General features: G+C 37.1%; 1 protein-coding gene across 11 annotated transcripts in view; it reads left to right on the top strand.

Annotated features, from left to right (window-relative positions):
• The window catches only part of BTRC (beta-transducin repeat containing E3 ubiquitin protein ligase), a 186,052-nt gene that overhangs the window by 147,986 nt on the left and 19,275 nt on the right, over positions 1-18,791 (top strand). For all 11 annotated transcript variants that reach the window (XM_059169149.1, XM_059169144.1, XM_059169145.1 and 8 more), the window contains 5 exons: positions 7,681-7,912; positions 11,663-11,849; positions 16,597-16,693; positions 17,268-17,405; positions 17,886-18,004. In XM_059169149.1, the coding sequence (XP_059025132.1) occupies positions 7,681-7,912; positions 11,663-11,849; positions 16,597-16,693; positions 17,268-17,405; positions 17,886-18,004 (773 nt within the window). The remainder of the gene's footprint in view (positions 1-7,680; positions 7,913-11,662; positions 11,850-16,596; positions 16,694-17,267; positions 17,406-17,885; positions 18,005-18,791) is intronic.

The raw sequence follows: 18,791 nt of genomic DNA, 5'->3' as shown, positions 1-18,791 counted from the left end.
CCAGGCCACCTCACTAACCTCATTTCCTGATATTCACTCTGCACCATCCATACTAGCCTTCTTTCTGTCTTTCATTTGAACACACACCTTTGACTCCTTCGTATCTGGGGGCCTATTCGCAGATCTTCACAAGACTGACCCTCGTTATTCAGATCTCAGCTCTGGTGTTAACTCCTTTGCATCATTTCATGACCACCTCAGTTACAGTAGACTGTACTATTCCCTCCCTTTTTTATGTTACCTTATTTTGTTTTCTTGACAATATTTATTGGTTTCTGAAGTTAACATATTTATTATGTATTCTCTCCCTACTCCTCCCTAGAGAAGGTAAAGAAGCTGTGGTGCTACATTTTCTCTAGCACCTAGAAAAGTGCCCAGAGAAGTAACTCAATAAATGGTTGTTGGTTGACTGATAACTCTAAGGTTCCAGCCTTAGTCCAAGTTCTTGTCCTATCCCTCCTAGGCTATAGCCTTATCCCCATTACAACCCTTGCCCATTTTATTCTTAGACTCATTCCTCAGCTTAATCATTATGTCCCCTTTCCCCTGTTATGGGTTTCAATGCCTGAGTCTTTCCTCAAAGCCCTTTTTAAAAAGTTTTTATTTTATTTATTCTATTTTAATCATCCAGTGTTCATCACGGCAAGTGTACTCCTTAATCCCCATTAACTATGTATCAAGCCCCCCCTTCTCAAAGCCCTTCTTAAGGCCAAACAGAATCCTTAAATATCATAAATAATACTCTATTTAGCCCTTACATCCCCAGTTCCAAAGGGTGTCCTATGTCTGAAACATTTTTCTTTCTCTACTTAACCCACACCCTTCCCTGTGATTAAAGCAGGGTTTGATTGCCAGCTAGAAACATCTATCATCAGTTCACCATCAAGTTCATCCAGCATCTTCCAACCTGTACTTAACACAGTTAGCAGATTGAGCTCACTTGATACTGCAGTGGTGGTGGTTAGGCTAGTTGATGTTTGTATTTTCCCTCCTGGCTCAGCTTCAAAAGAATTCATGGTAATTTTGAAAGGGGTGCTTGTAATATTTTTCAGGGATGATAGGTGGGAAATGTTAGCCTTTAGCCTTTGAGGACTAAGCTGAGAAGAGTCATATAAATGCTTAAGTCCTTTCATTTTATGTGCCTGTCATCTGACAGCTTCTTTCTTCCTTTCTTTCTTTTGGAACTGTTCGTTGTAAACAGAAAAGCAAAAGATCTGTGCAGTTAGTGTTACCATTAAACTGAGGTTGTTTGTCAGCTTTCCTAGACATTTGAACAGTAGTGGTTGAGTCATCAAGCTTTTGTTGGGAAAGCCAAATCAATTCTATTGCCACCAGTAACCATTACCCTTTCTCCCATACACTCTAATATACAACCTTTTGATTTTTTAATAATTGAACTTTTCACTGTGCCCTTGTGGATTTTCAGAGGTTCTCAAATTGAAATTTTGCTACTTTTACTTCAGCCATTAGTAGAAAAATCTGTATGGGAGAATGATAGAGGGAAGAGGCTTGATAACAAAGACTTTTATCTCTGAGTGCTCTATAAATGTAATATCTTAGTTACAAATGAAATTAATATTGCAGTAACATTTATCCTTAGAAATACTCTATCCTTGGAAGTTTCAATTTTATCAAAATATAATTTACATACAATAAAATACACCCATTTTAAGCATGTAGTTTGATGAATTTTGGCAAATGTATACAGACAGCTGTGTAACAGTCAAGCTGTAGAACACGTTTATTGCCCCAGAAACTTCCCTTGCGCCTTTACCCAGTCAGTCCCACCCCCACATCCAGCTCCAGTCAGCCACTGATCTGTTTTTATCATTACAAATTAGATTGTTGTTCCTAGAGTTTCATATAAGTAGAGTCATAAAGTATGAGTTTTGGTACCTGACTTCTTTTGTTCAGCATGTGTTTGAGATTCATACATATGATTTTGTGTATCTGTGGTTCATTCCTTTTATTTCTGAGTACTATTCCATTTTACAGATAGGTTTCAGTTTGCTTTTCAACTTTTGGTGGACAATGAGTTTTTTTTTTCAGCTTGGGACTATTATGAACATATATGTACAAGTATTTGTGTAAAGATGTTTTCATTTTGTAGGGGAGGTAAGTGCCTAGCAGTGGAGTTGCTGGGTCATATGATAAGCATCTGTTCAGTTTTTTAAGAAACTGCTCCCTGTGTTCTAAAGTAGTTGTATCTTTAACTATTATTGCCAGCAATGTATGAGAGTCCAAGTTGCTCTTCATCTTTGCCAGTATGTTCAGTCTTTTTCATCTTAGCCATTCTCATAAGTGTATAGTAGTATCTCATTGTGATTGTTTTTAAAGACTTTTATTTATTTATTTGACAGAGAGGGATCACAAGTAGGCAGAGAGGCAGGCAGAGAGGAGGAAGCAGGCTCCCCGCCAAGCAGAGAGCCCGATGCAGGGCTCTATCCCAGGACCCTGAGACCACGATCTGAGCCAAAGGCAGAGGCTGAACCCACTGAGCCTCCCAGATGCCCCTTTCATTGTGATTTTAATTTGCATTTTCCTAGTGACTAATGATGTTGAATATCTTTCCATGAGCTTGTTGGCCATCCATGATTCTTTTCTTATGAAATGTCTATTCAGATCTTTGGTTCATTAAAAAAGAAAAAATGAAACAAAACAAAACAAAACAAAACTAGGGTTATTTGTTTTCTTATTATCGAGTTTTAAGAGTTCTTTATATATACTGGATACAAGTCCTTTGTCAAAAATATGTATTGCAAATGTTTTTTTCCCAGTTTGTGGTTTGTATTTTTAACTTTCTTTTCTAGAAATCAGAAATTTAAAATTTTGCCACATGCTAATTTATCATTTATCTATTTTTTCCTTAAAAAAAAAAAAAAGGTCTGTGCTCTAGTGCCCTGTGTATAAAATGTTTGCCTGTCTCAAGAGTACCAAGATTTTCTTCTATGCTTGCTTCTAGACATTCTGTGTTAGCTCCTACACATAAGTCCAGAATCCACCTAAGTTACTTTTTATACATGGTTGATAGTAAAGAACAAAGTCTTTTGTTTCTGTATGGGTATCCAGACATTTCAGCATCATCTTTTGAAAGGATTATATTTTCCTTATTGGATTTTCTTGGCACCTTTCTCAAAAATGAGCTGGCCATATGTAAGTCTCTTTGTGGAGTTTGTATTCTGTTCCATCGATCTACATGTTTGTCCTTATAGCAAAGTCACACTATCTTGATTACTATTGCTTTATTGTTAAGTCTTGAAATTCAGTTGTGTGAGTCTTCCATCTTTGTTTTTATTTTGTAAGATCGCTTGGCTAATGTTTAGGTCCTTTGCATTTCCATTCAAATTTTAGAATCTGCTTGTTAGCTTGCTAGCTGGAATTTCATTGCTACTACATTGACTCTTATCAATGGATCAATTGGAAAGATGAACATCTTAACCGTATTCAGTCCCATTTGTGAACATAGTATCTCTCTCCATTTATTGAAGTCTTTTAAAATTTCCCTCAGCACTGTTTTGTTGTTTTCAGTTTTACAGGTATTAACACATATGTTGTTAAATTTAGCCCTAAGTATGACATTTTTTAAATGCTATACATTGTATAGGTAGACAGTTTTAAAAAGTATATATATATATATATATATATATATTTTTTTTTTTTTTTTTTAATGAAATAAATAAAGTGCTTACCCTTGGTGGGACTAGTGACCCAATAAAAGGAACACAAGGCAGGGGTTATAATCCTCATGGTAATCTGCTTCTTGATCTAGGCTCTAGTTAAATTCTGAAAATTCATAAAGCTATATACTTGAGATTATGCAGTTCCATGTACATTTGCGGCAATGAAAATTTAAAAAATATATATTACACAGTGAGAAAGAAGGATGTGTTTTCAAAAGGAGAAGGAAAGGCCAACACCAGCGGTGTCAGAAGTTCATCAAGAGTGTTGGTTTATTGAGCGTTTTCCTGTGTGCCAGGTGGTGAGCTAAGCATGGTTTTCTTAGATTATTTTATTTGATCCTCACAAAAACCCAGTGGAATATATCCTATAATTTGGAGCTGAGGGAAGCAGAGACTCAAGGGTGGGGGGGAATCAAGTTGTTTATGCCATAACACACAGCTAATAAATCAAGGGGCTAGAATTAGACACCAGGTCTTTGTATTGTAGAACCAAAGCTCTTAACACAGTGTGGTGTAGTAGTTAAGAGTAACTCATTCAAAGTGATGATGGCTGAGGTGTGTATCTTTCTACCTCACAAGGAAATACTCTGTTTTGGGGGTGATAACTAAAATGCAGTGCCCGCTGGTGTAGCCTAGACAGTTGGGCAATTCATGAACTCTCAGTTTATACTTCATTTCTAATAGCCAAATGGTTTAGGTCCCATTTATTATTTGATCATTGGAAATATAAGAAAGTCCTGGGGAGCCTGGGTGGTTCAGTTGGTTGGCCGTCAGTATTTGGCTCTGGTCATGATCTAAGGGTCCTGGGATTGAGTCCTGCATCCGGCTCCCTGCTCAGTGGGGAGCCTGCTTCTTTCTCCCTCTCTCTCTGTGATCTCTCTCACTCTCATTTTCTCTCAAATTTTTTTTTAAAAATTTTCTCTAAAAAGTATATATATATATGAAAGTCCTGACTGAACTTTAGCTCCTGCAGTGGAATAATCAAACTTGTGAAATCCTTAGGCATTTTTATCTGTTACTAGTCTGATAACTACTGATCAAGCATGACTGACTCCCTGTGATTATAGAAACATCTGGTTTGTTGAAGGTTATAAACAGAATGATTTCCTTACCATTGCTGATTATTGCTCTCTATTACTGGCATTTCTGGAAAACAATACCCTTGGTAGCATCAAACTCCAGTCCATTTCTACCTTTTAAAAGACAAAAGGACAAATTTATAAAAAATGATGGAGTGGAAGGTTTGGGTTGTTGAGGTGAGAAGTGGCATTTGGTCAAGCTTGTATACCCACTCACTCGTTCATTAGCTCACTCAATCTTACTCCATATTTCACAAGTTTTCCTTTTCTGAAATGCAAACAAATAACCTACACAAAAGGCAGCTCTGAAATTCCCCAAGGCCTGTGTCCAACAAGGTTCTTATTAATCATTTTTAATCTCTATCATAGACAAGAGTGGCACTTATGCTAGAAAACATCCAGCTCCATACATCAGGGCTTGTTTCTTACAGGTGTTAGCTTTTTCTGTGCAAAACGGCTAATACCATTCTTGAAAATATACTTTCAGATCTATCAGGAGTCATTTGTAAAGCAGCCTGTATGCAGGATTTAATGTTTAGAAATTAAGCCAGACTATGCCTCAAATAGCAGAAGTTGATTATACAAATATGTTAGCTTTATGGCACACTCAGCATGTCCAGGCAGGTATGAGCTCCATAGTAACATTGGCCTCCCTGCCAGATTGGGATTGCCTCAGACAAATATGCCAAATATCTATCAGATTACTTTGAAAAGTACCAATTGTACCGCTTTGTGATTACCCTCTAAAGAAAGCCAACTTTTTTCAGAATAGCGAAAGTTTCTGTTGATTTCTGAATCTTCTCCAAGTGTCCCCACCTTCAAATTTGCACATGATCCTTGTCTTTTTTTTTTTCTCATACCCAGTCTGTCAGTAAATCCAGTTTGCTCTGCCTTCAAAATACATATTGAGTCCCAATTATTTCTTACCACCTCTATAGCTACTACTCAGGTCCAAAAGATTGTCCTCTTCCATGGACTACTCTAAAGTTGTCTCTTAATTAGTCTCCTTCTTATTTCCATTTATGTCCCCTATAGTCTGTTCTTCACACAGTAGTGATCCTTTTAGAAGGTGTCAGATCATGTTACTCTCGGGCTTCTAGGTGATTCTCCATGTGACCTTTTTCTCTGCATAGCTTCCCATCTTCCCAACTTCCCTCTCCAGGAGGGTAGCTTGAATCTCTTACAGGGTGGCTCAAGGCTCTAAGAAAAAGTAAGCAGAAGCTGTGTGGGCTTAGGAGTCCTGGAATGTCACTTTCTCCCCATTCTGTCAGCCAAAGCCCAGATTCAAAAGCTAAGATAAATTCTACCTTTTCATGGGAGGAATGGCATTCTTTTGAGGCAGGGATGGAATTGTCCCAAGCCATCACTGGACATTAGCTGTCACCACATAATGATCTGGATGACCTGGCTTGGACTACTCCAACTATACTATCCACCCTGGGCCTCTTACCTATTCCTTGAACATGTCAGAGAGACTGCCACCCAGGACCTTTGCCATCAAATTCCCTTTGCCCTAGATGTTTCTTCCCTTGTGTAACAAAATGTCTAGTTCCCACATTTCCTTCATGTCTCAGTTTAAATGCCATCTCTTTAGAGAAGCTATCTCTGACCCCTCAGACTTAAATAACTATATTAGTTTTTTTTGTGGTTTTTTAAAAATTGCTACATAACAAATGAGGTTAAAATGGCACCCATTCATCAGCTCACAGTTTTCTAGGTCAGAATTCTGGCACAGCATGGCTCGGGTTCCTCAGCTCCTAGTATCACAAGACTGAAGTGAAGATGCTGACCAGGCTGAGTTCACATCTGGAGGCTCTGAGGGAAAATTCTCTTCTCAGATCATTGTTGTCAGAATACAGTACCTTGCCTTTGTAGGCTTGAGGTCCCCATTTCCTTACTGGCTGTCACCTGGGAGCTCAGTCAGCTCCCAGAGGCTGACCACATCCTTTTACATGTGGTCCCCCTTCTTTTTCCGCAACCAATTAGAGGGAACTCTCTGCCTTTAAAGGGCTTATTTGATAGGTCAGACCCATTGCAGTAATCTCCCCATCTTAAGGCCAGCCGATTTGGCACCTTAATTAAATCAAAGCAGTACCTATATGTTTGTTTGAATACTTGAGGGAAGATATGTGTACACCACGAGCCAAGCCGAGAATCTTGGGGTCAACCATCTTAGAATTTTGCCTGCTACAATAACATGTAGTTTTTTCCTATTCCCTTATTTTTCTTAATAGCACTATCCACCTTATATTTTCTATTTGTTTATGGTTTTATCATGCTGTACACACTGCAGTATAAGTGCCTGATGATAGAGACTGCTATTTTTGTTCAGTGTTGTATTCCTAGCACTTAGGACAGTGTTTGACACATTGTAGGTGCTCAGTTGATACTTACTGAATGAACTAATAAATAAAAAGATTTTGTGGCATGTAATTTTGATTTCTTTTTTAGAAGGAAAAGGTTAGATTAAGCATATAAATGTTACAGTTAAGCTTTATCTCCAAAGGTACTAGAGTCTCAAATTATTCATCAGCCTTTCTTTGCATGGAAGGTTTCTTATTTGACTGTTAAAAAACGTAATTGTAGTTGTATAAATGCCCAGTAACTGGTGTATACAAGAAAAAACAAATTAGCTTTTTTGCTTGCTAATAATAATAACCTAGCATGCTTTCAGCTTTCATCTGTAGATCTCCAAATAATATCTTCCTGTGAACTTTTAGAAATGGATGCCTAGTTGTCCAGCATTGTTCCTGATTTACCAACTTACCGTGTAATTGTTCACAAATATCCAGTTACTAATGAGTAACAGTGTGAGCTCCAACATACAGACATAACAAAGGATGCCAGATCAGAAAAGTATCTATTTCCCTCCTTTTCAATACTTACTGTTTATGTTTCTTTTTAATCCACTCCTTCTACAGACAAAACTTGCCAATGGCACTTCCAGTATGATTGTGCCCAAGCAACGAAAGCTCTCAGCAAGCTATGAGAAGGAAAAAGAACTGTGTGTCAAATATTTTGAGCAGTGGTCAGAGTCCGATCAAGTGGAATTTGTGGAACATCTTATATCCCAAATGTGTCATTACCAACATGGGCACATAAACTCGTATCTTAAACCTATGTTGCAGAGGGATTTCATAACTGCTCTGCCAGGTATGTCTACGGGTACTTGTGCGCTATTAATTTGCCTGGAAGATATGTTACAATGGTAGTGGAACTGGAGTTTCATCTCTCTTTTTAGAAGTCTTTATTGGCTTGATTTTTATAAACTGAGTCCTTTAATCGTACCTTCTTGGGGGTATAAATACCCAAAATCACTCTCTGGAAATAGAGACTCCTCTTTCCCCTGTCTTCTCTGCATCTCATGCCCTTCTAGTCATCCTGTTCTTACCCACTGAGAGATGCAAATAAAATATTTTCCAAGGTATTACCTTGATAATGTGTCTTAGTTTTTAAGATATGCTAACTTATGTACTTGGATTTCTATGGGAATTTATCGACAATATTTATTTTTTTTTTTTTAAGATTTTATTTATTTGACAGACAGAGATCACAAGTAGGCAGAGAGGCAGAGAGAGAGAGGAGGAAGCAGGCTCCCCGCTGAGCAGAGAGCCTGATGTGGGACTCGATCCCAGGACCCTGAGATCATGACCTGAGCCGTAGGCAGCGGCTTAACCCACTGAGCCACCCAGGCGCCCTCGACAATATTTAAATTATAGGACTGAATAGGAAGCATTTTTAATTGAGTATTTTGAAAAAGTATCTCAGGAGTCTTATGACATTAAATATGTAAACTCCCGGTTTTGCAGTCTCACTGTTTGCAGACTGCAAAGAGCTCTCAAAAACTATATATATATATAAATATATATATTTAAATACACACACATGCACATATACACTTAAAATTTTATTTTTCAGGGGAGGATGATGTGGTTTTACTGAATGCTCGATATGATCCTAGGACACTTTGTAGACATCAGTATTTGGGGCAAATACTATCTCAAGAAAACATAAGATTGTCCTCTTCGCTAAAAGTTTATTTTAGAAGAAAATATAGTGCAGGGGTGCCTGGGTGGCTCAGTCAGATTAAGTGTCTGATTCTTGATTTTGGCTCGGGTTGTGATCTCAGGGTCAGGTCAGGAGATCAAGCCCTGCCTTGGGGTTCATTCTTTCTCTCCCTCTCCATTTCTTCCTCCCTCACACTAGCACTCTTTCTCTTTAAAAAAAAAAAGAAAGAAAGAAAGGAAGAAAGAAAATAGAGTACAAAAGATGAGTGAATCTGTAAAATACCATATCTTGGTGTTTTTTTAGTTTTTCCAGTTTCCTGATTATAGAAGTTACAGGAATTTTGGGAAACTCAAAGCAGTTTAAAATATAAAAATGAAATTTCCCAGAACCCCACCATTCAGAGAGCGCTGTTAATATGCTGTTAATATTTTGGCCTTACTATTTAACTAATAGCTGATATGCTATTAATATTTGGCCTTACTATTTTTTCTAGTTGTGTATATTTCCTTCTAAAGCTGGGATCATAAGTGTTTGTAACATTTTCTCTCACTGTGTTTTCTGAATGTATTTTCCTATGTGTTCTTTTAAAACATAATTATTTATAGTATTATATATTCTTTATGATAGCCGAAACACATATTATTTAACACCTTTTTGGAACATATAGGTAGTTTAAAATGTTTTTCCTATTTATAAACTTTGCTGTAGTGGACATTCTTACTAATCTTTTGGGCATCCTAGGAAAAAACAACCGAAGTGGTTTTCTTAGATTAAGGAATTATGAACATTTTCAAGGTTTTTAATACTTGTGCAAACTGTCCTTCATGAAAAATATACCAACCCTCTGTAAAACTGTGTATTACTTCTTTGCTTAATCTTTGCCAATTGTCTTTTTGTAAATTTGTTTTTCCAAAATTGGAATTTAAATCCCCTTTTAAAACAAAAGAAATACCTATTTATAACTTAGAAATAGCCATTTTAAAGCTAAATTTGTACCTATATTTTTTGTTAAATAGAATAGACTTCTGCCGCCTCTTCATTCACTGGATTTTGTTTTAGCCATAGGCAAATAGTTTTCATTGTGTGAACAATCTGTGTGTACCTCATTATTGTGCTCTCCCCAATTATCAAGACATGCCACTATCTCAAGCATATACCACTAAGAACTGAACAGGAGTTGATTAGACCTGTGTGTTGTTTGCCTAATCCTGATCCCTGGTGTGTATCTGCTGACCATTTTCTAAGATATTAAATCATCAGTCTAATGTTTTATGACCATTTTAACTTATAAACCTACACCATCTGGCTACATTTAGTAAACCAAACTACTTCAAAAAAATGCCTATAATCAATTAATGTAATGGGTTTGTTTGGAGTGTTAGGTGAAATTACTTCCAAAGACTTACTGTAGGGACATAGTGAAAGATCAGGAACAATTTGATGATAGCCATTAAAAACACAGGAATGGATTTTGGGAACTTCTGATAGTGTAGAAAGTTTCAATTTAAACATGCAGGAACTGTACCATCACTGTTTTTTGTATGAAGAACTAATTATTATATCTTTAATTGGCTTATAGTCATTTTCCTTTAATAAGAATTAGGTGATGGATGCCTCCATCTGCTTGTGCTTAAATATGAACATGTGATGTCAGCCAAACAAAATCCATTTAATGCTTTCTTTTCCAAATCTGCTGAAAAATGTGACTGATATCCATACAATTTTATAATTAGAATAATGTTTAAGCACATTTGATTGTTGCTAATGGCGTCCAAGTGTGTCTTTGTGTTCTTCAAGTGAAAGGCACTAAATGAAATGTGGTATTCTCTTTCCTATTTGTTAAGTTTGTGCCTCAGGGAGTCAGAGTATGAAGGAATCCTTCTGCACTATTTAAGTCTTCAGCAAACCTCTGATATGTAACCTGAAAGAGAAGTAACTTTGAATGTGTTTGTCTCAGTTGTGAATTAGAACAGCAGCCAAAAGCTTTATTAGTATGATCATCCTATTTTATAGGATCTATTCCTCTGAGGCCTCAGTTACGGATTTGGGTGGTAGAGTATTTTAATTGGGAAGCCCATCCAGTTTAGTCAGCCCAAGATCTACTTCCACTGTTTTCCTCTGTACATTCTACAAAATGGTCTCTGAAATGCTAACCAAGTTATTTATTGGTCTGGGGTGTTTTTTGTTTTTGTTTTATTTATTTGTTTTTGTTTTTGTTTGGCCAACTGTCATTTAGGTTTTATAGCAGCAACTACTCTCAAATGTAGTTTTTTTAAACATCTGAAATTAAAGTCATACTTGAACTTAAACAAACCTCTCTGTCTTTCCTCTCGGGATGTTCCTATTACCAGTTTGTATTTCCTTCTTCTCCTTTCTACATGCCCAAAATTCTATAACCCAGCACATTCTGACTTAGTGCCTCTCCCCCAGTACATTTAAAGGATATTTCTTTTACTGAACAGCTTTGGAACTGCAGCAGTAATAGAAAGAGAATGAGAAATGGACCTAATATAGAGATTTGGGGGGGTCTGAATCACAGACTTTGAGATGCCATCCATAGAACATCCCCTAGTGCTGAAATCCATATAGATAGATGTGAATTGTTTTTCTGGAATCCTTTTTATTTTTAATGTCTTGGGGGGTTTGCTGGTTGTTAGCTTTAACTTCCTTATCTAAAGGAAGATGGAAAATATTGTTCATTTCTATAACCTTATGGAAAAATTATTGACACTCATTTTACCCAAGTTTCTGTTTGAAAAAGAAACTGGACCACACTAGGGACAATGATGTGCCTTCGGAGCAGAATGAATGCTATTCTGTTTTCAAGGACCTTTTGTAAAAAATCATACACCACCTATATTCTTCTTCTTTGCCTGCACCCCCCTCCCCCAACAGCTCGGGGTTTGGATCACATTGCTGAGAACATTCTGTCATACCTGGATGCCAAATCACTATGTGCTGCTGAACTTGTGTGTAAGGAATGGTACCGAGTGACATCTGATGGCATGTTATGGAAGAAGCTCATCGAGAGGATGGTCAGGACAGATTCTCTGTGGCGAGGCCTGGCGGAACGAAGAGGGTGGTAAGCCTTTTAACTCTCTTACTATTACAGATGAACTTCAGGACCTGGCCATTCAGAATCTTTGGAATAACACTGGGAACTAGTGCTTATCATTAATATGTGATTTAGCTGGTTTATAGTACAAAATGTAAAATAGTTGTACATGTACTTAGGCATTTTTCTTCTGACCAATCACTGATAAATGACATCATAATGTGTTAATACAGTTTTATAAAAAAATTATTAAAAACTGACTTCCGTTGAGAGCATTCTGTTCTCTGGGCAGAAACTAGTGTCCTGGGGCGCCTGGGTGGCTCAGTGGATTAAGCCGCTGCCTTCGGCTCAGGTCATGATCTCAGTGTCCTGGGATCGAGCCCCGCATCGGGCTCTTTGCTCAGCGGGAGCCTGCTTCCTCCTCTCTCTCTGCCTGACTCTCCACCTACTTGTGATCTTTCTCTCTGTCAAATAAATTAATAAAATCTTTAAAAAAAAAAAAAAAGAAACTAGTGTCCTGACAAAGGGCTGAGAGGCAGTTTGTAAGACAGATGACTTTAAATCACACAGAAGCCATCAGATGCCTGAAATAATCCTGAACAAATAAGTATTTTCTCCTCGGGAAGATTTCTTTTTTTTTTTTTTTTTTAAAGATTTTATTTGTTTATTTGACAGACAGAGATCACAAGTAGGCAGAGAGGCAGGCAGAGAGAGAGAGAGGGAAGCAGGCTCCCCGCTGAGCAGAGAGCCCGATGCGGGACTCCATCCCAGGACCCTGAAGATTTCTTGTCTTTAATCCATGCCTGTGGTATTTTCTCACCTTTGTAATCAAAATTACTTTTACACTCAACTAGAATAAGAACTCTAGTCATCAGAAAGAGTGAAGTGTGGGATCTAGAGTATATCACTTTTTCTTCATAAGATCCATATTTTGTCAAGATTGTACTGCTCAATCCCAAATTCCTTAAGGCATTATATAGTTAGCAGCCTAAGAGACTTCACCAGTTTTGTTGTTCTTTTAACATACAGGTACCATTTCATTAGAACTTACAGAAGATACCTTCTGTATGTAATTTCCTCTCAGAGGATATCTCTAGAATGTCACTATAAGAAAGTTAGGTGTGAATATTTCATAAGTAAAATAAAGGTGACATAGTAAGTATTTTAGCTGATAGATATGCACCAGCAGGTATATGTGTGCTCAGGGATCTCCTGAGCAATTAATTTTATCAATTATTTATCTTGGACCATAAAAAGATACAAAACAGTTAAGAAAAGAGGATCAGCTTTTCTTAGCAATTTTCATTAAAATATAGTTGGCTTCTTTTTTTTTTTGCAGCTTTGAAATTCATTAATATATTATAAACATAATGACCTCTAAGTATTATACTAAGTGCTTCAAGAAATTTTTGTCATTCTGACTATTAAGAAGACTTTAAAATTTCTTTCAAATTCAGTTAAAGGAAGCAAACATCAGGCAGTTGTTTGGCTATATAGAAATGAATAAATGAAAGCATAATGTTATTCTTCTCAGATATGTTTTTATTTTTACTGTATAGAAAAATCAAAGCCTTTCATAACTTACTTTATACTTTGGAAATAAACTCTTTATAGTTTAAAAAGGCAAGAAAGTATATAGTTATATGGGACTCCAAGTCCATCATTTTGTTAAGCATGTCAGGACCAGCCTTAGATATAGAGCAGTTGCTGACATGGGAGAATTTTAGGGTAGCTAGGAATATTCCACTACCCCTCATGGGAAAATAAAAGAAGAGAAAAGAAAAGAACAAAAAAAAAGAAGGAGAAAAGAAGGTCCTTTAAATTGGAACTTCTGGCCTGAAATCTCTTATCACAGGGATTCACTCCCATAGTGATAAAGGTTTTCTTCCCTGTTAAAATACACTTTGCTCACATTTGGACTGTAAATAATAGTAAATCTTTATCAGACATTGGGAGTTCACAGATTCTTTTTTTAAAGGCAAGAAGAAGTAGGTGGGCACATTTGGGCAGATGCATGTGAAAATGCCAAAGATAAGTGTAGGCTCCTGCTTGGCGGTGGCAGTAAATAGCAGGATCTTTTACATTAGTTATAAAGAAAGAAAACAAACAAGATCATTGAAAAGATGGCCTTTTGGCCTTTTAAAGGGGTATGTGAAGGGATGACTAAGGAATAATCTAGGATCCAGTATTAATTTTATTACTTTTTCCATTATATGTTCAATCACAGGAACCCATTCCTGTTCTTCTGAGTATCCTTCAGAGTTGAGACCATATTCCTTTGTCTTAAGCCACATTTGTCACCTTAGCTTGATAAAGCCCCATGAAATTACAAGTATTTGTCCACCCCATGAAGACCTCCACTAATAGTCCCTTGACTTTTCTCTGGCTGCTTCTATTTTTAAATGTTGCCTTTCTTCTTGTGTTAGTGTCCTCCCCAACTTTTTTAAAAAATTTAATCTATGATCACTTTCTCATCTTCTTTCAGATTGTTTTACTAAGCCTACTGTGTCAATAAAATCTTTCTGTCATACCTTTCCCCAGATGCTGGCTTTGAAAGTTTCTTTCATTTCCTCCAACCAAAAAAAAAAAGTAAATATAGTTCTGTAGTGAAACTTCAGGTTTAAATTCTACTCCACTGTTGTATTTTGTATCTATATGACAGAGTTCATGACATGAACTCTTTTCATTTTCTGTCTTGAATAATATTGAATGCGCTCTTTCTGCTCAGTAATGGTAACTCTTAAAAGTGTAATAAAAGATCACTTGGGGAAGTCCATTTTCTTAATCAGCAGATCACATTTTACGATAACATTCTAAATTTAATATTTAGCATTTATCATGTACTCACATTCTCAGAGGTACTAGGCATTTCACATAGAAGTGGTCCCTGTTGTCAGAAGCTTCCATCATAAAAGGTTTTGACTTACAACACAGATCTAGACTGAAAAACTGATTTTTAACACTTTTTTTGTAGCACCTTTAACTTGAAAGAAATTTAGATACTTTAGCCAGCATGAGATCAGAGGCTTATATGGTTTCTCTTTTCTTGGGAGGTAGAGATAAGTTTCATTATGTATGAAGAAAATCCTGGGGTGCCTGTATTCAATTACCAAAGATGAAAAGGGGGGACAGGAATCTATGAGGGATGGTGGGCCCTGGGAGACAATAAAGTAGGTAAGAGTGTAGGCTCTGAAGTTAGACTTAGATTCAAATTCCAGGTCTACTTGCTGGCTATGTGACCTTGAACAAGCTACCTAATCTCCATGACATTTGATTTATTTACCTGCAATACAAATGTAGTGATTCTTACCTCATGATAGGATGTTGGAATTGAAATTACCAAGTTACATTTATTAACCAGACTATAAATTTCTTCATGCAAAATCTGTTGTTTGCTTGCAGTGTGTTTACACAGGATAAGATTGTTCAGGGAAGTGTACTTGTAACCTAGAATTACCTCATAATGTGTCTTATTTGCCCTTTATGTTGGCATATCATGTTTCTTGCTCCTATTAGCTCCCTTTTAAAAACTGTTATTTTAGCTTCTCCATTACAGATTTCACAGAACTGAAAGACAGTTACCTTCCTGATAGGAAATTTTCTCAACTAATTTTCAAGGTGTATAATAGGAAGAGGGCAGGGGAGAAGCGCTCCTGGAGACACTGAACAATTAATTATATTGTAATAGAGCTATAGAGGGAGGAGTGGATGACTGGCCCAGAGAAAACATGATTTCTCTGGTGCCAGGATTACACTCAGAGGCATTTCTGCCTATCTCCACTTTGCAAGGCACGGTGCCAGTGAGAACAGCAGTTAGTACACCCATAGAGGGGTTTACTAGCTTCCACACCGTGTTTGGTGAGTTCTTAACTTCAGGATGAGGAATTAAATTTTTTACCCAGCAGGAAGTGATTGCCATTTACTGATTTTTTTTGTAGCAAAGATCTAGCTTGGGATATGAGTATTCCAGAGATGTGCTGTCATAAGGAAGGAGATGCTAACAAATGTTGCTCGCTGGGATCAGCAAAGGCAACAAAACGCATGTACGTATGTGCATAGCCGGGAACACACCTATGAAAGAATGTCAAGCCTTAGACTTGAGAGCACAGTGCTCTTAGGCATTTTCGTCTTCTTCTGTACCTGCTGCTGGACACTCCTGTGTTCCCTTTGTTTTCTGTCGAAATGAACTGAATTGCTGCTTTTAAAGCATAGCTATGCTGATCATGAACAGCCTGGGCGCCTGAGCTGCCACTCCACCTTACCCTGTGTAAGTTCAGACTAGAAAAAATGATCTCCATAACAGAGACATTCTCACTGCCCATGATGCTAGGCTCCACTGACATAGGCACAGACTTACTCAGTGGGGAAAAAAACAAACAAAAAAACTGGGGCCATGTGCCCAGTTCAGAGATAGTAGTTTTCATCACCAATAAAACTTTGAAAAGATAAGACCAGTGCATCTATGTGTTACAGAGGTCTGAAAGATGAGTTGATAAGTTCTGGTTATACATATTCTGTTTGTTGATCTTATAATATTATACTCTGATGGCTATACTGCAAATCATCGTGTTGATAGTATTAACCTAGTTCCTTAGAATCTAGAAAGTTATTCCTTGGCATGGGACTCCTGAAATAAGGCTTAGCTTTGTGCCTTTCCAGGCTAGTCATAGATATCTTATGGAATGGTAACTGTGAAAACACTTTGAAGAACTGTGAAGCTCCTTGTAAATGTATAATATTGTGATTTTTTATTGGGAAATATTTTTTTTTTTAGGGGACAGTATTTATTCAAAAACAAACCTCCTGATGGGAATACTCCTCCCAACTCTTTTTACAGAGCACTTTATCCTAAAATTATACAAGACATTGAGGTAAGAATCTACGTATATTTGAGTATTTGCCCAATAAAGTTATTTTTGGTAAATAGGGCAGGTAAAATATAGTAAATTGCCAGGCAAAAAATTTTAAGGCTTTTAAAGATTGTTTACTGGTAGCTAAATGAGAGAGCAGAGATGTATTTTCATGCAATAGCAGTGAGACTGTTAAAGTTGCACTTACACAATCTGATATTCAGATATCTTCTGAATTGAGCCTCCCTGGAAGTTCAGTAGTAGAAATGGCCACTACATATGTATGAGGAGCACTGAGCATATAACCTTATGTAGTTTATAGCTTGACCTGTTACCCTTTTCCCACCAGTTTATCATTTAATTGAATGAGTTATATGTGGGAGAGCTCTAGAAAATAAATCTTTAATAACTTTGCAAATGGAAAAATGCTATGCAATTTTAAACAGTGGCTTTTTAAAAACATTTTTAGTTGCCTTAAGGTCTTTGTATTTAATATAGTGAAGCATTGAACATTTGTCATTGGTTGCCATGAAAGTCAGATAAGAACTTAGTCCTGGTCCTTTCCTAATTACTTCTTTACCATTCCTTCCCTCAGACAATAGAATCTAATTGGAGATGTGGAAGACATAGTTTACAGAGAATCCACTGCCGAAGTGAAACAAGCAAAGGGGTTTACTGTTTACAGTATGATGATCAAAAGATAGTCAGCGGCCTTCGAGACAACACAATCAAGGTGAGGTCTGTTTAGTTATGGGAAGGTGGGTGAATGAACAAGTGTGTCCACATTAATAAGGCAGTCTGAACATCATATCTAAGCATTATTTCCAGAAAGTAAATGAGTTTTAGGTTGTTTCCAGTCCCAAAGCCTGAATCATTTCCTTAAAGGACAGTTACCTGCTTCCCGCCAGAAAGCATGTACAAATAGATAGTCCTAGGGTTAAATTCTCTTCTTAAAGTGCATTGAATGTGCTATTGCTCCTTTGGGCCTCACATAATTATAGCCTACCCCTGTTCTTTAATGAAAAGGATAAAGTCTGCATTAGTATTAAAGCTACACATATATATAGTGCTTAGCTATACCTATAGAAAAGAATGCATTCTACATTGCTCTGGGCTTTGATTCTTTCGGAGAATCAAACACATAATAGAGCCAACAAGTCTCAGCAGCACCCCATTATCACATTGATCAAAAGGATCTTGTTTGCCATCCTAGATCTGGGATAAAAGCACGTTGGAATGCAAGCGAATTCTCACAGGCCACACGGGTTCTGTCCTGTGTCTCCAGTATGATGAGAGGGTGATCATAACTGGATCATCGGATTCCACAGTCAGGTAGAAAATTTCAAATGATTTTAATCTCTGGAAAGTCAGATCTGTTCTTTATTTGTCATAGATAGTAATTTGGTATATAGCTGCATGAACACAGTTCTGAAGCTTCCTAACTAAAGAGGAATAAGCCATCAATTCTCCACATCATTGTTGGTCCACCTAGAAACCTTGATTTAGAAATGATTGAGGCAAAAAAAAAAAAAAAAAAAAAGAAATGATTGAGGCAAGTTTACATTTTTGCACACTGAAGAAAACTACATATTCTGTTTAATTTTGGGGAATAATCCATTACAGAAACTTGGTAGACTTTGCATTCTTTACAAAAACCAGCTCACAGAGGAATGATGTGAATGGAATAAAGCCTCTTTTCAGGTGGTTATAACTGTGGTATAGGCATGCATTATCTCCTTTAAAATGTGTACAGGTGAGCAATGCTCTCTCTTTGCCAGCCCCTCCCCTGCTGTCCCTGCAGTTTTTAATTGCAAGCTTTACTCAGGGAGGGGCCTTCAATTTCCAGAGGCGTTAGTGATTTGATGACACAGCCATTATGCTGCTGGAGTCCAGTGTAGCTTGAGTTCTGGGTACCAGCAACACTGCTGGAAACCTCTGTTAGGAGTTTTGCCTTAAGCTAAAGGATTTAGCAAACATAATGCATCAAAAGTAACTTAAAAAAAAAAAAAAAAGGAAAAAGGCAGTTAACTGCATTGTTAGACTCTCTAAAGTTAAATGTTTACCACTTGAAATTATCCTCTGTGAAGAGAAAAGGCTGTTCCTGTTTCTTGTCTTTTGA

This window comes from Mustela lutreola, chromosome 4 (assembly GCF_030435805.1).
Source record: "Mustela lutreola isolate mMusLut2 chromosome 4, mMusLut2.pri, whole genome shotgun sequence".
NCBI classification, from domain to species: domain Eukaryota; kingdom Metazoa; phylum Chordata; class Mammalia; order Carnivora; family Mustelidae; genus Mustela; species Mustela lutreola.
This window is presented reverse-complemented; position numbering and strand designations above follow the sequence as displayed.